The sequence below is a fragment of the Micrasema longulum genome, unplaced genomic scaffold (assembly GCF_059751315.1).
Source record: "Micrasema longulum isolate JH-2025_06_02 unplaced genomic scaffold, ASM5975131v1 h1tg000745l, whole genome shotgun sequence".
In the NCBI taxonomy this organism is placed as follows: domain Eukaryota; kingdom Metazoa; phylum Arthropoda; class Insecta; order Trichoptera; family Brachycentridae; genus Micrasema; species Micrasema longulum.
The window spans coordinates 733,575-757,031 of NW_028277939.1; the positions used below are offsets into that span (position 1 = coordinate 733,575).

At 37.4% G+C, this 23,457-nt stretch overlaps 2 protein-coding genes across 6 annotated transcripts in view; both read left to right on the forward strand.

Annotated features, from left to right (window-relative positions):
* Nucleotides 1–1,161: 1,161 nt before the first annotated feature.
* Nucleotides 1,162–16,081, forward strand: LOC148279235 (putative ATP-dependent RNA helicase TDRD12). Of its 3 annotated transcripts, XM_088230297.1 has the most exons (5): nt 1,162–1,392; nt 3,497–3,773; nt 5,560–6,107; nt 7,511–8,646; nt 8,726–8,893. In XM_088230297.1, the coding sequence occupies exons 1-5, from the start codon at nt 1,359–1,361 to the stop codon at nt 8,747–8,749; spliced, it is 2,019 nt and encodes a 672-aa protein (XP_088086423.1). In that variant the 5' UTR covers nt 1,162–1,358; the 3' UTR covers nt 8,750–8,893. The 3 variants fall into 3 exon arrangements, with proteins under 3 accessions (XP_088086423.1, XP_088086421.1, XP_088086422.1); XM_088230295.1 differs by having other exon boundaries at nt 7,511–16,081; XM_088230296.1 differs by lacking the exons at nt 1,162–1,392; nt 3,497–3,773; nt 5,560–6,107 and having other exon boundaries at nt 8,523–8,646; nt 8,726–16,081.
* A 2,532-nt stretch (nt 16,082–18,613) lies between these two features.
* vlc (disks large-associated protein 2) overlaps nt 18,614–23,457 on the forward strand; it is a 73,782-nt gene continuing 68,938 nt past the window's right edge. For all 3 annotated transcript variants that reach the window (XM_088230298.1, XM_088230300.1, XM_088230301.1), the window contains exon 1: nt 18,614–18,810. The gene's annotated coding sequence lies outside the window, so the exon portion shown is untranslated. The remainder of the gene's footprint in view (nt 18,811–23,457) is intronic.

A 23,457-nucleotide genomic window follows, 5' to 3' on the forward strand; every position in this document is an offset into this window, starting at 1 on the left:
TACTAACACATGTGTATATGTGTAAAATAATAAAAATTCAACACTGGCCAGAACACCCGAGTTGAGAGGTGAAAAGGCCATAAAATGAGAAAGTGCGGGTATTATCCTCGGCTCTACCCGACCAAGTTTCTCCAGGGTATGCTCGGGTACAACAGTTTAGAGACTAGAAGGAATGTGTATTTAACTACACATTTGTATCGATTGTTGCGCAGTGTGATCGATAATTTTGAGATTATGATGAGCATTGGTTTGTATGTTCCTGATAATTACCTAAGACAGCGTCAGCATAGATTGTTTCATATTCCGATATACAGGAGCACCCTGGCGTTGGAAGGGCTACCGCTGTGCTGAACAACATCGCTCTGGATGCTGATCTGTTCCATGTATCTGAAAGGGTTTTCCGGAGCAAGATTCTCCTACTATTTTGACAAGAGTCTCTTTATATATATATTTTTTTTATTTATTCATATTTTTCTCTTATAAACTATAATAAATAATAAAAATAATGTGTCCTCACTGGGGTTACCTGTGCCAAAGACACTTAACAAAATAAATTTTTTTAGACGTGATTATGTGACATTAGAGAATAAACAAAGAAGTCTAACTTATCAAACAGAGATAATAAACAAAATATTCACAGTTTTAAAAACTAGGTATATATATTTATATGTGTACATCTATATTATAAAACGCACAATGAAAATAACAAAAACCTAACCAATATACAATTGTGGAGCGGTTGATTCAATATTTGTTTGGGCGAATGATACAATCCATTTTACTTTTACCTAGCTCCACTATCCATTTTTTTATAGCCTTTATAAACATTTTCTCGTTACTAATTGTTTTAATAGATAGTGGAAGTAGGTTATAGATTTTAATTCAATAATACTCAAAATCCCTTTGTCCAAAAGTGGTATTAGTTTGTATTTATTTAAATTGTCTTTGTGTTGAGGATCTAGTGATATATTTTCATGTATATTTTTTTATATACTTTTTGTCTTTTATAATATGTACGCATTAAACTTTAGTTTGAAATGTATGTATTTTTTGAAATAAATTAATTGAATTGAAAATTGAAAAAAAAACGAAGAAGAAGAATGCTCATAGATAGATACTTTTTAAAAAGGGAAAAAATATTTTTACTATGGTATACATTTCGGGACACTAGATTTATTTATCTATGGAATGTCACTCTCAGTTTCGCGGTCGAACTTTTCGGTGTTTTGTTATTGTTGGTCCGCTAGTTTTCGAAATGTTTCTTTTTCTGTTTGCGTTGATTAATTTCCTTGAAACAACCGCTGAATTGATCGCTTGAAGGTTATTTACTACTTGAAGTCAAAAAGAGCGCCCTCAACATGGGGGACATGGCGGAACACGACTTTGCAAAAGGTAAATAATTGTTAAAGATTCTAGCATGTGGTCGCGTTTTATCGCCGATTGGTTTACGAATTCTGAATCAATAAAATTTCGGTATAACGAAATATTGCACTTAAATATTTTGTTTTCATTCCGTTCTTTTTATTTACGACGTTATTTCGACAAATCGCGGGACGTGCGGGACTAAGGCCCAAAATGTTATTTGATTACAAGGAACATTACATAAAATGTAATTCGCACGTGATGCATAGAATTAAGAATAGTCCAGAAACCGCATACGCGCATCAAACAGAAGGCGACTAAACTACACCTAAATGAGTAGTTTTACGTTTGGACCCATTAGTTTCTTTGTAGACGTCGCTCAGTACGCAACTCCTGATTTGAATTCAATTATGCCGTGTTGTGTCCTTTTTAGGTGTAGAAATACTGCTAGGATGGAATCACATTTCATGTGTAATTACCAAACGAATGTGTAAGTAGCAAGTACATTACTTAAAAAATGAATTATTTTTCCATCTGTCAGATTGTCGAAGAAAACGAAATGGACATTTCGTTAGTGTTGCCAGGGTAGTAATATTTTTTACCCTACTTTGCTCATCTAATGAGAGAACTAATGAAAATTGGACCTCGGATTAAACAACTCTGTGGTGGACATTTGACCGACATTATCTTTAAAACATCCAATATTATTTAACATGGTACAAAAATATCCGTTTTATGTAAAATATTTTAAGTTTAAAGTTCATTAATTCAATTACTCTTATTAAATGACCCTTTACTTATCTACTCTGTTGTGTCAATCAATGTTTCCGCGTGCACAATAAAATTTTAGAGAAAATAACAGATTGCTTTTTTTTTTTTACCTTACATTTGTGTTATGATTATATTTTTTCCCATCGTGCAACATTACGCGGCGACTTCGTGAATGCGCGCGGTGAAAGTGGGAAATGTGTCTGATGTATTCAAATATGATTCTACGCTCCTTCTGGATTCTAATTCTATTCTTAATTCTATGACGTGATGATTTGCTTCTATGCGAATAGAAAATGTGATAGTTAACTATTTTTGATTAATTTTTACATCTTAGTATAACGACGTTTTTAAAAATTTATTTTTGAAATTTGGGCTTAAGTATTTCCAAGGGTAATAGAGAACGGACGCAGCCAGCTCCGGTGACAACTGTCATCAAGCTGAGATGATACGGTTGGCTTGGCCATGTGCCGCGGATGCCTCCCGAGAGCCTTAACCACTTGTCTACTCTACAATGCATCAGATTCTTGATGTCCTGGATGTCCACTGCCGTCGGCAGTTCGTTTCAAAACTACGGGACAGGAACCTGACTTGGGAGGATGCGCAGGAGCTGGCACCACACTCTCAACTAGGGAGCGGACATGGAATGACCATGACTTGGCTGATTTAAGTGACCATTTTACACACTGTGTAAAATTCACCATTCTGCCTATGTTTAAGCATCCACATTTCTCTAACTCTTTCGTCTGTTGACTTTTGTGAAGTAAAGGAGCTGAAACCTTTATTATGCGGGTGAGATTCATCCGGCTGAACCAATTCACCCACTAGGCAATGCCTGAAAACAATTTTATAATTTTTAAACATCTTACGCCAGTTAGTTTGATCAACAATCTTTTGCGTATGCTCAAATGTTTGTAGACAGGCCAAATTTCCCCCCAGTATCCTTGGCAGAGCGGTGAATGTTACACAGTGTGTAAAGTGGCTACTTAAACCAGCCAATGACAGGTCATAAGACTTGTAAATGCCTAGACTTCCATATTCCTTTCTCAAAAATGTTTTCCTTCTCTGTCGCAACCAATTTAGATCTGAATAACTACCTAGGGAGAAAATCCAACCTGTCTGCAAACATTTGGACATATTCAAAATATTGTTGAATTATTTTGTTTGATTACAAGCCTTCAAAATAGAATGTTAAGATGTTAGATGAAAGTGAGCATTTTCGACACCTCCCTCTGTTCGCGTTCAATCATATTAAGTATAATATCATGTTTAATTATAATGAAATAATAAATGTTTCCAGTCAACCCCTTAAGAGCTGGAATGTGTGTTTTTATGTTTAGTAAATAAATTTTTGTTCAACTTCCAGATTTGTCTCCCCACAAGTACTACCGCGTACACCTGGTCAGCGCCCTCGACCCCCAGCTGTTCTTCCTGCGTCTGCAGGGCGGGCCTCCCCGGGTCTGCCACCTGCAGGCCGGCCTGCTGGGCGCCTTCCCCACGCAGCTGGAGGCCGCGGAGCCGTTCCTCGAGCTGCAGTGGTCCTCGGCGCACGCCTGGTCCGAGGTCTCCGTAGGGGTCTTCAGGAAGGTCATCCGGGAGGCCGAGGAGGTGTACTTCAAACCGGTGCAGCTCATGGGCAAGGAGTGAGTGCTTGGGCGTCCATTCTTATTCATTTTTGGACCAATATTTAATTTTATTTATAATATTCCTTAGATTCATCAATTACAAACTTAATATACCCACTGAAAATATTGATTACGATAATTGATTATGTACACTAAATATGTCCACTCTTTGTAAAAGAAGAATTATAAATGATTTATTAAATTTATATAAAATAGCAAATGGCGTATTGGACGTCCCGGAATTAACTAGTGTTATCAGCTTAAAAGTACCAGTTCGAAATACTCGGCAGCTAACGTTATTTTTTTAATCTCCTGGCAGTCACAATTATTATTACAATTCACCAATACCTAGACTACACCGACCAGCGGCCAGCGGCTAGGTAACGAGTATGGTGAAGTTGATATATTTCCTCTGTCTTTATATAAATATAGGTTAAGTATTCAAAAGGTTATAAATTAATTTGTATAAAATTTCTTAATATTGTTCTTTATTTACTATTTTGTTTTCTCATGTTTCTCCATAATAATGTATAAACTTATATGTATGTATATGTATGTGTGTATGTTTTCATATGTAAATGTATTAAATATTTTTCTATGTACCCATATATACCTATGTTGGTACATTTCTTGATTTTGACTTATTATTGTATCTTTTAGCTTTTCTTATGTTATCTTTAATTTTAACTTAATTTACATACTTATGTTTCACTGCTGCACTTGAATGTAATTTCTAATATATGTAAAAGCCCTAGGGCATGTAAATTAATAAATAAATAAAAAAATATACGCCCAGACGGCTTTTACATGCCAAGTTAAAAATTACAATTCAAGCGTTTCATTTAATATTACGAGGGCGGATTGAAAATGAAGCTAACAAAGTAGGAAAAACACTATTTTTTTTTTAAAAACCATTTATTTCTCAACATAGTCTCCTTTTACTTCGACACACTTAGTAAGACGATATTCCAACTTTTTTATACCATCTGAATAATCCGATTTCGGGAACCTCTCAAAATACGCGTTAGTTTCGGTAATCACTTCTTCGTTTGAGCTGAATCTTTTTCCTGCGAGCCATTTTTTCAAGTTTCGAAACAGAAAAAAGTCACTAGGAGCTAAATCTGGACTATAAGATAGATGACAACCAATTTGAAGTGTATTTCATGTAATTTTAGCATCGTATCCAATGCTGTGTGAACCGGTGCGTTGTCTCGAAGAAAGAGCACCTTTTTCTTCTCTTAATGTGGTCGTTTTTCCTTGATCGCATCATTCAATTGATCCAATAATGCACAATATTGGTTATCTAGCTTTCATATATCAACTTTAAAATACCTAAATTTTGTAAATGGGGTCTAGAATTCCAATCGTCTATGGGCTTAGTAGCTGCAAGACGTGTTGTAATCTTACTCCTTTTTATTATTCATATTATTTTATTTTTTTTAGTATCATTAATTAATACATTAAATTTATTTGTCAATTTTTAAAATGTGTAAATGGGGGCTAAATTTCTAACTGTATGCGCTCTGTAGCTACAAGACGTTCTGTAATCTAGCTCCTATTTGTTATAATTTTTTATTAATCTTAATTGAAAACGAGGAACTAGAATCCCAACCGTCCATGCGCTCTGTAGCTGCAAGACGTACCGGGATATTTATTAATTGTACAGCGCCCTTGAGGTGATTTCCACAAAAATGGCTATATAAATTATCCAACTATATATATATCAGCTTAATAGCTGCTAGTGTATTAATAATAATGAAATAAATTATTTTTATTTATTCTATCTATGGATTTTTCGTTTCAGATTTTCATTGATAGACAACGTACGATGCATATTTGGTCAGCTGTACACATTTAAGGACAACGAATACTCAAATATCATGAAGAATCTATCCAGCCGGGGCCTCGCCTATACCAGCAAGTCCAGATTTCGCCGTTACCTGCAATCCGGCACCGTCTTCATAAAGTGCACCGTCAACGACGTGCAGGTCATGCGGCACATCCTGCAGAACGACCGCTCCGAATCCCAGCCGGCGACGAGGCCTTCGGAAAAGGACCCCGATTTCGAGCGCTCCATGAAGAACTTCCGGTCCGAGGTCGCCCAGAACAGAAAGAGTCTGGAGGAATACTACAGGTCTCTCTCGCTGTCCAGCGGAGAGATAAAGAGGATGATGCAGCGCATGGAAGACGAGTGGAAGCAGTGCGCTCTCGATATCGAAGAAGAAAGGCTCGGACGCAGTAAAAGAATTCTGGGCCCACCGGCGAGGAAAACTATCTCAAATGACGCGAAGTCCTCTATCAGCGTTTCGCGCAGTATACTGCTCGCCTACAAGCAAGCATTAGTGGATCTCAGTAAGTAATTTATTCAATTAATTTATTTTAATATAACATATGCATTACAAATGTATATTCGATACGTACATATCAAATTGAATGCCGCAGCGAGACTTATTTTCGGAATCTCTAAGTTCAGTCATATCACTCCACTACTTCGGGAACTACACTGGCTACGTTTTCCACAGAGGGTCGAATACAAACTCTGTTGGCTTATGTATAAGTCACTGCACAACTCGGCTCCGGAATATCTAAGGGAACTATGCATTCCAGATGAACTAGCTGACAGGCGTCTCACGCTTAGATCAGCTACGTCTACGGCGAGAGGAAAAGTTATTATACCTCTACGCAAACAGCGCACTAAATTTGGTGAACGCGCATTTGCGGTCGCAGGCCCTACGGCATGGAATGCTCTCCCAGCAGAGGTGCGAGGCTGTGAAAGTGAAGTGATGTTTCGGAAAAAACTTAAAACCCACTTGTTCTCTAAATCATTTGAATAAATCCGTAGCACGTGACAACAAAATAAATTATTTTAATTGAATTACAAATTTAAAAGCTTCAATTAAATTAACTTAACAATAGAATCACCATGTAAAGCGCCCTTGAGGTATTTTATTACGAAAATGGCGCTATATAAGTTATCCATAATAATAATCAAAAAATAAGAAAATACACGAAAGAGACTCGTGTCAAAGTAGTAGGAGAATCCTGCTCCGGAAAACCCCTTCGGGTACATGGAACAGATCAGCATCCAGAGCGATGTTGTTCAGCGTAGCGGTAGCCCTTCCAACGGCAGGGTGGTCCTGTATATCGGGATATGAAACAATCTGTGCTGACGCTGTCTTAGGTAATTATCTTAGGTAACGAGGCTCGCACAGAGACACGCATATTTTATAGGCCCAAAAATTTTTAATTCTTTTTTTACTGATAATATTTCTTTGATTCCAAACTTTCCTTCTTGTAAAAAACACGCACTATCCTGGATTCAAACTAAAGATATGAATTCTTTTTTTCTATGATTTATTTTGTTGCCCTTTAATAAATAAGGAAAAAATTTGTGTTTTTTTAAATATTTTTTATTTCCTTTTTTAATTACTATAGAAAAAAACACCATATAATCTTTTACAGAATGTTTTATTTTTTCTTTCTTATGTTTCACAAAAATATTATAACTGTCCACTATTTATTATAGGAGCAAAAATTCATTAACATTTTCTTGTATACCCACGAGCAGGCCATGCCTTTGTGGGATTTTTTATTTACTATTTTTACTATTAATATGCATTTCATTGCTATGTAATTATGCTTTATTTTTTGAATACTCTGTTTTACCACTTATGTTTATTGTAAAAAAAAACACAAAAATTTCAATTAAAAAAAAAGTGTTGATTTAACTAATGACGGTATTTTTCTGTTTTTAGGTAAAGACTCGGAAAGTTCTGTCAGCGAAAATACAATAACAGAAATTAAACCACCGTCCTCGACGCGAGTCGCAGCCGAAACTCCGTGTCCTAAACTTGTGAGCTACGTTCCCGCCGGATCCAATTTGAATCAAATGAAGCCTCCGGAACTCAACAACCAATCGCCCACGCCAACGGCAATAGACTGCAGTAAGAAGAGTTCTAGATCTCCGGATAATTGCGTCAAATTCCTCGGTTCGGATGGGAGTGCGATAAACGTCGACGGTGCACCGAAATCAAATAAAGCCAGTAAAAATACTATAAAAGTTGAATCCGACAATGTTAAAGGCCTCGAATTCGCTCTTGTACCGAAAACTGATAAATCTTACGCTAGCGAAGATGATTCAAAAAGCGCCGTAATGGAAGTCATGGACGAGTTCAAGAGGATTCGACGCAGCCAAAATTTTTCGAGAGAGGATGATGCGGACGATAAAAAGTGTTCAATAAAACCCGATAAGAAATATAACTTGAAGGTCAGCCATCTGCAAGCGAAACACAATACTAAAAGCTCCTCCAGCAGTGGTTCCGAGGAAATCAAGTCCAAGAAGAAGTTCGTCAAAAAACAAAAAGTTAAACCTTTCAAAGTAGAAACGGAATTAGCTCAAAATTATTCCCACGGAATGGAGGAGTTTAAAAACTTGACGCAGCGACATCAGTCCGAAGGGCCGAATGGGGATGAAAAACCGAGTCATTCTAGTCCGAAAATCCAAGAATTCGACTGTCTTCCTGGCCTCGATTCCCGATCCAACCTCGATCTCCTGTTCAACAAGTTCAGAAAGCCCGATCTTTGGAGGCAGTCGCAGGATTCCATGTCGGAGATCGGCTCCGCCGTGTTGACGTGCGATGATTTGGAGAAGTCGCTGAACAAATCTAAAATTGACGAAGCCGATGATTCCGAAAAACCGAAAGTATCCGGTAGAAAAAGCGCCTTTGAGCTGTTGAAATTATTGCGGCAGGAACAAAAAACACTAAGAGATGCTCAAAATGCTGAAAACCAAATATCTTTGTTCAAAGTTCTGGAGGCTTCGGAACAAAACGAAGCTTCGGGTAGTGTGAGTAGGGACAAGACGGTCAATTTGACTCCGAATAATGTAGAGGTAAGTATCGAAAGGAAGGAAGCAGAAGTCGGTGGTATTATGGACCAAAATTTGATTGATAAAATCCGCATTCTTACAGAAAGGGAAAATCCTGAGATGGTAGAAAATACTCGAGAAAAATGTGAGAAGATACCTTCTGAAGTGTCAGCAGATTCGGTAGTTCCATCCGTAGGACCCGGTGAAAATTGTGCCATTGAGGACACTTTAAATGAAGTTATTAAATCTGACGTTTCCATTTGCAACGATAGCCATCAGTCTGTGATTAGTAGCAGCGAGCGTAGGACGTCGACTTCTGCGGAATTTGAAAAAGTTCATCTCGGAGATGAGGATCCCGAATTGATTGAAGAGGATGAATCTCTCAAAAGCGCACGCGAATCTCCGTGCAGTTTTAACTCCAGCACAGCGTGGAAGACGAGAGGCCTGGGACTAATTAACAGCTGCGATATGTCCATCGGATCTGTTCTCGGTTCCAGTGTCTTCTCGGATAAGAGTTACAGACCGATCAAGAAAAAACAAAGCATCGAGGTGGTCAAGGAAGACGTCGTCGAAGGGAGTAAGAGAATCCGCAAAGCGATCGCCGAAGAAGATGTCGAAGATTGCACCAACGATCGAGTTCCGTTTAGCAGCGGGGCTTACAGAGAAGAGCAGTTTGAAGTCACTCAGTTTATTGAATCGAGTACCGACGCGGAATCCGAAACCGGGTTGGTCGACAGTATTATGGCACCTAAAGTACTTATCCATACAAAGAGCGGAGAGTTTTCGAACCCGTGCAGAGATCTTTCTTCTACAACATTCTCTAAGGTGATACTCGATAATCTAGATAAAATGGGTGTCAGGTCTCCGAACAAAATTCAAAGCTCGATTTGGCCCCTGATTTGGAGGGGCGGGAGCACTTTCGCAGTCGCTCCTCCGAAATCCGGCAAAGGCCTCGCCATCTTGGCGCCTCTCTGTCATCAGATCACCAGCGGGATTTTGTCGTCGACGCCCGTGTCGACCGGGCCTATATTACTCGTCTTGTGTGCGGATATCAAGTCAGCGAGACACGCTCAGATCTCGTGCACGTCGCTGCTCAAGGACTGCACCACGAGTCAAGGGAAGCCGTTCGGCATTTTGCGAGTGGACGATTGCGACGATCCGCAAAACGTTTGGAAGTTTTTTGATAATTGCGAAATCCTCATCACCACGCCGCGATGCCTCGACTCGTACACGCGATACCAAGTCAATATTCTCAATTTCGATCGCGTAGAGTATCTCTTACTCAACGAAGTTGATATTCTAGATGAAAGATTTGGCTACGAAACTAATCATATACTAAGTCTCGTACAGAAAATTGCCAAGGAACGGAAGACAGAGTTGAAACTATTCGCGACCAGCACTACCTGGTGTAGCCTTCTGAAAAAAATTGCTTTAGAGTCTTTCAATCCGAGTTTAGCCATATCCTCCCTCCACGAGTGCGCCATATACTCGGGTATGGAGTTGCAAGTCAGGTTCGTGACTAAAGATTCTAAACTAGAAGTGTTAAAATGCATCTTAAACGATAGCCAATTGACCCTCAGAAGGTCTGTGATTATTTGTCAAGATGATTTGGAAGTTACGAACGTCGCCAAATCTTTAAAAGAAGACAGTCACATGATCTTAGAAGCCTACGCATCGATGACCATCGACGATTTGAACGCTGTTCGTCTGTCGTGGCATCAGTGCAAAACTGTCATTGGAAATTTGATATTAGTATGCTGCGATGAAAATTTGCAGTTTCTTAACATTTTAAACGCAAACTGGTTGGTACACTTCTCCCTTCCTAAAACGTTCACTAAATTTACTCTCAGATTCTCCACCATGTCGGCCATATACCCGAGCCTGTATGCGGAGGCCGGCCGAATGACCAAACTCAAAGTGGATGTATTTGTCGACGAGGAAAACGGGACTCAGTTACCTAAAATTATTCAGTTTATCAAGCGATACGACATAAAAATACCAGAAAAGGTTGAGAGTCTACTGCTTGAAATCCTGAGTCTGAAAGACGTTCGGAAAGCCGATTCGCACGTTCCTCTCTGCGACCGCTTGCTCAGTTTCGGCGAGTGTCCCGACAAATGGAACTGCATCGAGAGGCATTCGATCGTTCCCGCTGCGGACGCTCCACCCGAGTGGGTCCCCAGAGCCGGAATGGTGACCTGCAAAATCCTGTTCGTCCACCACAGCGGGCTCTTCTCCGCGCGGCTCGTAGACTCTGCGGATCTCGACGGGACCGTGAAAAAAATACCCCAGAGGAATTTGAGAATCGCCCTGGAAATGGCCGCGTATTTCGGCAAGGAAAATCGCTGCCACGGGCCAGTTCAGCTCGGCGATACGTGCGCCGTCCGATTAGATAAGGCCTTCGAACGCTGCCAGGTTGTCAAAATAGTCCGCGCGAAGAAAAGGGACTTAGATTTCGTTTTGCTGAACCTCTTGGAAGAAGAGTCTTATATCTGGAAAAATGCGTTTGATCTCTATTTCTTACCCGATTATCTCAAAGAGTTTAAATCTGCAACCGTCAGAATCCGGTCTGTCGGGTTGAAGCCGATCGGCGGGAAGGAATGCTGGAGCGCGACTTCTATACGGAAGCTCCGGTCTCAATTCGAAAAATCCGAGGAATTATTTGTCAAAGGAAAGATCGCTCTGGGTATCGGCAACACCTTATGGCTCGAGCACATTCAAATATGCAGACATTTAGAGTCTTTGAATTTAAACATTGTTAAGTGCAACTTGAAGCCGTTTTTGTTGAAGGAATTTGCCGTCGAAAACCCAAGCCATCTGGACAATCTCAAAAACCTATGCAAAAACTTCGATTTCCATTTGCCAGTGTATTCTTTGTCCCCGAAACCGGCCGTTTACAAACAGAATCTTCCCACTCCGCAATGGGCACACTTAAATGATGGCTTCACCAATGTTTATTTCAGTTCCGCGCTCAGTCCCGATTTGCTCTTCGTGCGAATCCTCTCGAATCAGAGATCGCTGGATGATCTGCAGGCCGATATACAAACGTATGTAGAAGATTTAAAGAGAAAATTTATCAGTTTGCCGTGCGAAATTACCGAAGATGTTATCGCCGACGACTTCTATTGCCTCGCGAAGTTTCCAGACGATTCCTTGTACTATCGAGTCAGGGTCGATCAGATATTGGACGGGAATACTTACAAATGCTTCTTCGTCGATCACGGAGATTGGAAAAATGTCGCGCACGACAACATGTACCCTATCAATTCAAAATTGATTTCCCGAATACCTTTCCAGGCGATCGAATGCCGGATTTTCGGTATTAAACCGGCGACAAACGAATGGGGAGATGCGGAAACCGATTTTCTTTACGATTCGTGTTTCGTCGACGATTCCGACGAATTGAAAGTGCTGCTCGCGAAACATTACTCGAAGACACCCGCCGAATTCACCAAAGGCAACAAATATGGCATTCTACTCGTTGATAAGGATGTTAAAAACACATTGTCAGAAATGTTTTTGAAGAATACGATGGGAGAAGCCGTCGCGGATGAACTCGATTTAATATTAGGAGACAAAGAAAGTATCGAGACAGCTTTGAACGATGACGAATGTCTTCTTTCCGACGACGAATTGAGCGAGTCGAGTAATCCTATACCAGATTTTATATTGCAACAGTCTGTCGTTCCGTACCAGCGTCGAGATTCGCAAGAAACCGTCGACACGGATCAGTTGTCCGAGTTCAATAAATTGTTTTCGGATTTCGACGTCACCGAGGATGACTACGGCAAGTGGGATTGCACATTCGGCGACAGTGACATTGAGACGTTTAAAGACAGTCACAACCTCCCTAAAATGCCAAAATTCCTCATGGACAAGGAAGAACCGACCCAAAATAGGGACACGCCAAAATCTGACGATTTTGTAGTGATCGATAACGTGGGTGCGATACAGAATGATTTATATTCGAAACCGTCGCATAAAACGCCGCGCGTACTCTGGCATCAGAACGATAAGTTTGTGATTGTGAAAATTCAACTAGCCGACGTGAACATTTACGAATGCAGCATAAGTGTAAAGTCGTTTTATTTTCAAACCTCGCTCGACGGTGACGCCTATGTTGTCCAGTTTGACCTTTACGGAGGCGTGGTCCCCGACAAGAGTTCGCACGCGTCGAAGGGCTCCTACGTGTTCGTAAAGCTGCGCAAAATGACGCAGATCGAGTGGAAACGATTGCCCGTCGAGAGCTACAAAGGAAAGCACTGCGTTTACGATCACGACTTCATATATTTCGACGAGCGCGACTCCGACGTCGAAAGGGAAGAGGAGAGAATACGGCAGGGCTTGAAGAGCCACGCGGAAGACCTGATGAACGACGATTACGATGACGGGAAAGACGTCGACGAAGATGATATATTCAAGAGTTTACCCATGATCGACACGGACTCGATAAACAGAGAGTTGCTTCGGAAATTATGCGAGGCAAACAGCGATGATGAACTGTGAGTTCTGGCAGGAGCCGACAGCGGTAGACTTGTTGATAAAGGCTCAGCATGTTATGCAGTGTGTAATATGATCACTTGAACCAGCAAAAGAGAAGTCATAAGCCGTGTAACTGCCCAGTGTTCCATAAACCCTTATAATTTATGTTTGCCCCTACCGTGGAGATATTTATCAATGTTATTTCCTCATCTCTGTCGAGATGTGGTCCATATGAAATTCTATTTATTTAACTGCCTCTTTTAATATGTCGTAATTTTATATATATAATTCCTCTGTACGTGTGATGTCACTGAACTCCTAAACGGCTTAACCGATTTATGTGCGGTTTTTAGAGAAATATAGATCTTTGCGCTGTGCGTGTTCGTAGATATTAAAATCTTCAATCTAATATGTAAAAAAGAAGTCAGGAGCATAAACGTTCTATTCATTGATCTACCAGGGTTGCATTTGAATAGAATGCATTTACAAATGAATGGAAAGATGTTGTTTTTGTCTGTGTAAAAAAAATGTTTTTGAATGTTTACAAACAGCATTTGTTTTTTGTGGATCTCAATCAGATTCTTTCCTTAAATTCCTTATAATTTCTACCCATTTTTTTCTTTTTTAATTTCATTATTAAAATGAAACACCGATTCGAGTCTACTGAAGATTTGTTTGAAAATGTCCTAACAAGGGGAAACAATGTGGGAATATCACATGCTACGAAAACTAAAAAAATATGCGAAATAGATTAAGAAAAATTTATCGGATTTTCAAAATCAGAAGAAATGTTTTCATACATAACTTTTAAAATAAAATTGTTAAAAAAGATGTCTCAATCGAAACGCGATATGTTTGGCCTTGACTTATGTTCAAAATCTAACCAAACATCGTGTATTAGAGGCATAGCCAATGCAATGGACTAATTTTACAGGTATTTTAAATTATAAATAAAAAAAAAGCATTTTCAAAAAGGTGTTTTCTCACTAGAATATTTCATAGTCCCTGGACTGGTACCTGATGCGTAAGACTGATTATTCTACCTTTATGTAACAAAAATTTTCAAGATATGCTGCGATCGGTGTACCAATGCAGTGCCCTATGGAAAGGGAATGATGACGGTCTGCATAAAATTATTTAAACATGTCTTTTTCAAGAATGTTTGAGTATGTCCAAATGCTTGCAGACTGGCTGGATTTCCTCCCTAGGGAGTTATTCATATTTAAACCTATTGCAATAAAGAGGGAAAACATTTTTGAGAAGGGAATATGAAAGTCTAGGCATTTACAGGGCTTATGACCTGTCATTGGCTGGTTTAAGTGGCCACTTTACACATCTTCATATCTGTTGTAATATGTTCATGTTAACAGCTCCCCAGGGAGTTGAATCCAGTCCTTGTCTACAAAAATTTGGAAAAACTCAAAATATGTTGATAAATCCACCTGGTTCATGAAGAAGTATAGAAATTGAAAAAATAAGATTTTCAGGCGTTGCCTAGTATGTAGGTGAAATAATTCAATTAGACGAATCTCACCCGCATAAATAAAGGTTTCAGCTCTTAAACTTCACAAACATCAACAGATGAAAGAATTGAAGGAATATAGATGTTGAAATATGGGCAGAATGGTAAATATTTCAGAGTGTAAAGTGGCCACTTAAACCAGCCAATGACAGGTCATAAGCCTTGTAGATGCCTAGACTTCTATATTACCTCCTCTTAAATGTTCTTCATCTCTGTTGTAGTATATTAATGTTAACAGTTCTCCAGGAAGTTGAATCCAGTCCTTGTCTACAAAACTTGGGCAAACTCAAAATATTATTATGTTATTGTTCGCAAGATGAAAGCGAATACCGATGTCCGAGGGGTCTGCCTGGTAACCGAAAACACACTAGCCACATCTTTCCTGGTAATTTCTGGTAAATAGCGTCAAGGGATAAAACCTTTTGTTCCATCGGCTTCGTGTCCATTTCGAGACGCGACTTTAGAGTAGATGGAATGTATATAATAAAGGACGCAACATTCCCGCTCAAAATTCCTGAAAGTATTTTTGCATTTTTGTCGAACGTTGCTTGCAATTTTCTAGAGGGTTGAAACCAGTCCTTGTCTATAAATTTTTCGACAAATTCAAAACATATTTTTAATTTTTTTAATTTAAAGACGTAAAACAGAGTATTAAAAAATAAAGGATAATTTCATAGCAAAGAAATGCATATTAATAGTAAAAATAGTCAACGAAAAACCCCACAAAGGAAAAGCCTGTTCGTGGGTATACAAGAAAAGTTTATGAATTTTTGCTCCTATAATAAATAGACTGGTATAATATTTTTGTGTAACATAAAGAGAAAAGAAAATATTCTGTAAAAGATTATAAGGTATGTTTTTATTTTACAGTAATTAAAAAAGGAAATAAAAAATATTTCAATTAAAACAAATTTATTCCTTAAAGGGCAACAAAATACACCATAGAAAAAAAAGGTAATTTCTTTAGTTTGAATCCAGAATAGTGCGTGTTTTTAAAAGGAATTTTTTTAAATTTGGGATCAATGATCAGTAAAAAATAATAAAAAAAATTCGGGCCTGTAAAATATGCATGTCTCTGTGCGAGCCTCGTTTGACAATGTGGTATTTCTAACACACGATTCCTTCTTTGACTTGATCTATTTGAATTACTTAAAATATATAGGTATAATTTTTAATTGACGTTGACCCCCTACAAAATGTTGACGAGATAAAAATAAAATGTAAACTTAGCTCTTTTAGATTCAAGCCATAGAAATCTTGACAGAGTAAATCTATTTTTAATAAAGAAAAATTCAGATTCATTTAATCTTGATGTACCTTATTCGTTTTTCCTATTTTCTAAGTCTTAAATATATTTGAATATTTTTCTAAGATAATATAGTTTGTATTACAACTGGCTGTTTTAATATTAAAAATTGTATTTTTGTTGTGTCTACCAAATAAAAATGAAATGTAAAACTATTGGCTTTTCTTTCTTGTGATATAAAATTTTTAAACAATTTTAGTTATTAATAAAACATATAATATAAAAAGTATATATACTCCTAGGGGTGGTATCCTGAACCACTCTTGTGGCACGAGAGAGCAGATTTTCTCGTGTGTTTTCATACAAAACTGAAAGAACATTTAGCTTCGCATAGATTAAATAACGACATATCAAACTATTCATCACATTTAAATGAATTAAAACATAATTTTGACAAATCAAAAAACATAAAAATTTTACATGTAGGACATAAAGGTCCAAAGTTAGATAGATTGGAAATTTTAGAAATAAATATATTATAGTTATTTGACGCAATGTGTACTGGCTGCACATCACCGCGCACCGGGGAGGGAGGGCTAAAATTTTTGTTTTCTTTTAAAACATAACAACAACAACAACAAACCATCTTGCCGTTTCCCCGTAAGGGTAGGCAGAGAGAATAGAACGCCACATTACTCTATCTTTGCATACAGATCTCGCTTGCTCTACATTAATATATCTTCTCATGTTCGCACGCCGATTATTCCTACTTTTGTCATTATTATTATTATGGATAACTTATATAGCGCCATTTTTGTAATAAAATATCTCAAGGGCGCTTTACATAGTGATTCTATTGTTAAATTAATTTAATTGAAGCTTTTAAATTTGTAATTTAATTAAAACAATTTAATATATTATATATATTAATATATTACCTTCTCTTAAATGTTCTTCATCTCTGTTGTAAGATGTTAATAAAACAATTTATTTTGTTGTCACATGCTACGGATTTATTCAAATGATTTAGAGAACAAGTGGGTTTTAAGTTTTTTCCGAAACATCACTTCACTTTCACAGCCTCACACCTCTGCTGGGAGAGCATTCTATGCCATAGGGCCTGCGACCGCAATTCACTAAATTTAGTGCGCTGTTTGCGTAGAGGTAAAATAACTTTTCCTCTCGCCGTAGACGTAGCTGATCTAAACGTGAGACGCCTGTCAGCTAGTTCATCTGGAATGCATAGTTCCCTTAGATATTCCGGAGCAGATAGTCATGTCCATCTTCAAGTATTTGATGAACTCGATCGTGCCATGTCTTTCTCGGTCTTGCTCGTTTTCTGCATCCATCAACATTTGCATCGTAGATCCTTTTAACCGTTCTTTCGCTGTCCATTCGCTCCACATGTCCAAACCAGCGCAGCGCCCCTTTCTTGATTCTGTCAATGATGCGTGTCTCAGCCTTACACACTTCGCGGATCTCGACATTTGTGCACTTATCATACATCGTTTTACCACACATTCGCCTGAGGGATCGCATTTCGACAGCATTCAACCTACTTTTATCATTATTTTTCCAATTCCATACTTCGCTCCCATACATTAGAGTTGGCACTAGAACTCTATTGTGAACTGCTAGTTTAGCCTACTGCGATAAACATTAGTTTGCCAAGGTAGATTTCAGTGCACCGTTCGCCCTGTTCCCGGCACTCACCCTCCTTTCAATATCTTTCTCGGTCTTTCCATCCCTATTAAACATTCTTCCCAGATACATAGATTCTTCTACCTGATTCAGAATATCTCCGTTCACACTGATCTCACATTTAGTTATATTTTTATCCCCTTCAAAAACCATCGCTTTCGATTCATCAACATTCATAAGCATATCGCTTTTCTTGCATACATCGTAGACTTTTTTGTTACCAAGAATTGCAGGTCTTCTTTGCTGCTAGCAAGAAGCACGGCAACATCCGCATACAGAAGACAGTTAACAGTTATACCAATTATTTTTGCTCCCATTCTTAAATCTTTCAGTTCTTTCATACAGTTATCGATGTATATGTTGAACAACCATGGTTAAATTACACATCCCTGTTCGACTCCTTTAGGAATGTTAAACTACGATGTGAATGACCCATTCACCTTCACACATGCTGTGCTGTCCTTGTACAGAGACGCAATAGCCCTTGTCAGTTTACCATTCACTCCATGCTCTGATAAAACCTTCCACAATTTCTCTCTGTCAACTCTATCAAATGCCTTTTTCAGATTGACAAATATGCAGAAAAGTTTCTGGTGTTTAGCCAAAAACTTTTCTGTCATATTTTGCAGAGCAAATATTTGATCCATACATCCTCTTCCATTCATAAATTCAAATAAATAGTAAGAGTAAATTTTGCGTTTTCTTTTAAAATATTGCCTTAATTTAATGGATTATCCAATCATTCGGATTATTGCGTATCCGGGTAACGTCTGGCACCCATTAATCCGGATAATTGGAGTATTGCTGTATTAGAATGATATGCAGGTAGGTAGGTACTCAGCTAAAATTTCCTAAAACAATAATTCTAAAGATTGCCATCTGTTGCTATGACTACAAAAGCGTACCAACGTCACACCGATAAAACAGGTGTCTATTGTCATATTTTTCCGGACGGACGTTCTATTTCCATCTCTGTTATCTAACGCGTGCCAAAAGTGACAGCAATATTTTTTTTCTCCTAACCGCAGTTCTAAAAATTCCAAGATGGCCGGACAACTAATATTTTTGACGTGAGGTTGGACTCGTGCGGACGTGTTTGATTTAGTATTTGGGCGTGAATCTAGTTTAAAAACTTCGAAAGTAAGTGAAATTGTGCAAACGTGTCGCGTAAATTACCAGATAAATACAAAATTACCGTGTCAAATGTGCTTTAACTGGATTTTTTCTTAAAAACAATACGGTGAGTTCATACTTCGAACACCTATTTTTTTTGTATATATTTATTTACGTTTTGTGTACATATTTTAATTTATCGTAGAATTTTAGTTCCTGTATAAATGTATATTAAAAGCCTACGCACGTGTGGTGAAATGTGCAATGTTCTGAAGGTTGTACTTCGTGGATTTTTGCGTCGTAATGTGTCATTGTCAACGTTTGACATGTCAATTCTTTCAGCTTAACCTCTACTCGCGTTAGAAAGTCTTCGGTTTTTTGCGAGTTAAGATCAATGATCTTATTTAAAACAAGACATAACTGTAAAATTAGCGTATCGCTCTACTTCGTAAAATATTCTGCCATCCGCGAAATAATTAGATTAGTACTTATTTTTGCATTTTTTGAAATTGTAATCTAGATCGTATCAAAGTAAAAGGCGCCCGTTGCGTTTTTTATTGCTCAAATAATTTAAATTCTTAATTATTTTACGGTCTACTGGTATCTCCAAATTACTTGAATATCTAACGCGTACAAAAAACATTTATTAATTGAAAATTACATTAATTTTTATAATTTCCCAGTTTCACTCGGTAAAAACACTTTTCCAGATTGTCGAATTTATTATCTACGCCCGGATGGCTTTCATGACGGGTACAAAATTAAAACTAAAGATTTTATGGCATTACAAGCTACATGTAGGTACTTATGTAATAAACAACAATAAGAATAAGTAAAAAAAAAATATAAGCATGTAATTTTTTTATTCCGATAACAAATGTAAATACAATATTACTACTGGGTACAATTTTCACATAAATTAAATACATATATTTACTTTAATTAACATATTACAACAGAGATGAAGAACATTTAAGAAAAGGTAATATAGAAGTCTAGGCATCTACAGGGCTTATGACCTGTCAATGGCTGGTTTAAGTGGCCACTTTACACACTGTAACATTCACCATTCTGCCTATATTTGAGCATCGATATTCTTTTATTTTTTTAATCTATTGATGTATGTGAAGTTAAAGAGCTGAAACCTTTATATTGTAGATTTATCAACAAATGTGTAAAGTGTGTAAAGTGGCCAGTGTGTAAAGTGGCCACAGTGTGTAAAGTGGCCACTTAAACCAGCCAATGACAGGTCATAAGCCCTGTCTTTGGCTGGTTTAAATGGCCACTTTACATACTGTGTAACATTCACAATTCTACCCATATTTGAATATCTATATTCCTTCAATTCTTTCATCTGTTGATGTTTTTGAAGTTAAAGAGCTGAAACCTTTATTTATGCGGGTGAGATTCATCTAATTGAATTATTTCACCTACATACTAGGCAACGCCTGAAAAATTTATTTTTTCAATTTCTATACTTCTTCATGAACCAGGTGGATTTATCAACAATATTTTGAGTTTGTCAAAATTTTTGTAGACAAGGACTGGATTAAACTCCCTGGGAGCTGTTTATATTAACATATTACAACAGAAATGAAGAACATTTAAGAAAAGGTAATATAGAAGTCTAGGCATCTACAGGGCTTATGACCTGTCAATGGCTGGTTTAAGTGGCCACTTTACACACTGTGTAACATTTATGTATGGAACTGAAACATGGAACTGGTTGAGGAAGAATAAAGGCCGAGTGAATGCGGTTGAAATGCGATCTCTTCGACGAATGTGAGGGAAATCAATGCATGACAGGGTTACGAATGATGAAATCAGGCGAGAGTGTAAATCTGAGTCGAGTATAACTGATAAGATTAAGAAAGGGTCTCTGAGATGGTTCGGTCGTGTAGAACGAATGGACGATGAAATCATGGTAAAGCAAGTGTATATGGCGAAAATGAACGGTAACGCGAGACGGGGACGGCCGAGGAAGACGTGGCATGATCAGATAAACCAAAATCTTAAATCTGGTCATGTCAAATGCAGACAGAACCGAAGGGCATGTATGACAAGATGCATGAATGTGGAAGAGGCTAGGATTGTATGCCAGGATAGACGTGTGTGGCGGTCCATTCTCTCTGCCTACCCTACGGGGAAATGGCGTGATGGTAGTAGTAGTAGTAGTAGTATTAGTGGAAGTGAAGATGCGTCTAACTTACTAAGCAATCTTTGACTACCCGTGAACATAATTTGTGTTGGTAGGAATACGTTTGTATGAAGAAATGTGAGACCGCGCTTTTTCTAAATCGATAAATCTTCTAAAATTGCTCGGATTAGATTCGCATAATATTATTTTTTATCGGAGACATCTCTCGTTGGTAAATTGGTTCAAGTCGTGATCGTTTAATTTATGTATACACGCAGTATTCTGGTTTACGATAAATATTTTATATCGTTTGGCCAGGGCCCCGATTACAAACGCTATCTGCATCGGTACATATCGAGACGGTTTAAACTAACGTCGATATTTATGTACGAAAATGTGTGTATTTGTATTGAAATTCAAAGTTTCTTCGTCGGTAACGTGCAATTGAACATGTTAATAATAACAAAAATACGTATATAGTCTGGCTGGATTTCCTCCCTAGGGAGTTGTTCATATTTAAATTTATTTCAACTGAGAGGGAAAACATTTTTGAGAAGGGAATACGGAAGTCTAGGCATTTACAGGGCTTATGACCTGTCACTGGCTGGTTTAAGTGGCCGCTTTACACACTGTAACATTCACCATTCTGCCCATGTTTGAACATCCACATTTCCTCAACTCTTCCATCTGTTGACTTTTGTGAAGTAAAAGAGCTGAAACCTTTATCACGCGGGTGAGATTCATCCGGCTGATCCAAATCACCTACTAGGCAACGCCTGAAAACAATTTTCCAATTTTGATACTTCTTCTTTTACCAGGTAGATTCAACAAATGTGTAAAGTGTGTAAAGTGGCCAGTGTGTATAGTGGCCACAGTGTGTAAAGTGGCCACTTAAACCAGCCAATGACAGGTCATAAGCCCTGTCTTTGGCTGGTTTAAATGGCCACTTTACATACTGTGTAACATTCACAATTCTACCCATATTTGAATATCTATATTCCTTCAATTCTTTCATCTGCTGATGTTTGTGAAGTTAAAGAGCTGAAACCTTTATTTATGCGGGTGAGATTCATCTAATACAAAATAAGATAAAAAACATTTTAGAGAAGGTAATATAGAAGTCTAGGCATCTACAGGGCTTATGACCTGTCTTTGGCTGGTTTAAATGGCCACTTTACATACTTTGTAGCATTCACAATTCTACCCATATTTGAATATCTATATTCCTTCAATTCTTTCATATGTTGATGTATGTGAAGTTAAAGAGCTGAAACCTTTATTAATGCGTATAAGTATTTTTTAAGTTTAACTTACGAGTATATGTAAATATAAGTTATTACATCATTACAATGGAATTCCATCAAGAATTGTCAATAAATAATTTAAATGTAAAAAAGAAAAATGAAGAATGTTTTATTATTTAAACTTTCTACTGAATATGCTGTATAGTTTTTAGGTTAATGTTTAGTTTAATATTTTTTTATAAATCTTGGGTATAAGGAAATTCATGTTTTAAAAAAATAATAATATATATATTAAGCCAAATATGTTAATATTATACATCTTTGTAAAGGGCAGATTTGCCGTTTATGTTTATAAAATAAAATAAAAAAATAACGTATACAATCATCTCTCTGAATTATTTCACATACTACGAGCAAGGAAAGTTTCGGCTATTTTTATTGGCGAATTCGACATTTGGCGAACGTGTGTTAATAGCGTTATGATCTTACAGAACGAGTTGACATTCAAATATAGTATGGATGTGTGTAAAATAACTAAGACAAAACCGGTTTCAGAGATTTATTACCGATTTTTTATTAGAAATGCGTCATTATAGAATATATTCTGGAAAAATTTCATTCAAAAATTACTACGCAGATCGATATTTATATATTGCAACTGGGATTGAGAAAATTTTATTGATTAATTTGACGATGGGCAATTATCATGGATTTTTTTATTAGCTAATAAATTATACTAAAAAACATAAAATTAAGAATAGTCCAGAAACCGCATACGCACATCAAACAGAAGGCGACTCAACTACTCATAAATATCATAAAAGCAGTTTCCATCAGAGATCAGACCAGGATCCGTATTCTAATGGGAAGCTAGAATTTATCTATAAACATGATGGAGTCACATTTCATGTGTAATTATCAAATGCATGTGTAAGTAGCAAATGCATAACTAGAAAATTGAATTATTTTTTCCATCTTTCATTCTTCATAAATGAGAAGGTTTACGTTTATACCCATTAGTTTCTTTGTAGACGTCGCTCAGTACACGACTCCTGATTTGAATTCAACTATGCCGTGCTGTGTCCTTTTAAAGTGTAGAAATACTGCTAGGATCTTAAAGAAACACGATGGAATCACATTTCATTTGTAATTATCAAATGCATGTGAAAGTAGCAAATGCATTACTTAAAAATTGAATTATTTTTTCGTTCGCCTGTCGATACATTTATTACTTACCTATACATATTAGCAGTCTCTATCGGAGATCAGACCAGGATCCGTATTCTAATGGGAAGCTAGAATTTATCTTCAATTTTATATCTATAAACATGATGGAATCACATTTCATGTGTCAAATGCATGTGTAAGTAGCAAATGCATAACTTAAAAATTT

Bases quoted from the DNA above. Each gene is read 5' to 3' on its own strand.
- LOC148279235 (XM_088230295.1), top strand. From the start codon at position 1,359: ATGGGGGACATGGCGGAACACGACTTTGCAAAAG. The intron at 1,393-3,496 runs GTAAATAATTGT...TTCAACTTCCAG, and splicing joins GGAACACGACTTTGCAAAAG to ATTTGTCTCCCCACAAGTAC. The intron at 6,108-7,510 runs GTAAGTAATTTA...TTCTGTTTTTAG, and splicing joins GCAAGCATTAGTGGATCTCA to GTAAAGACTCGGAAAGTTCT.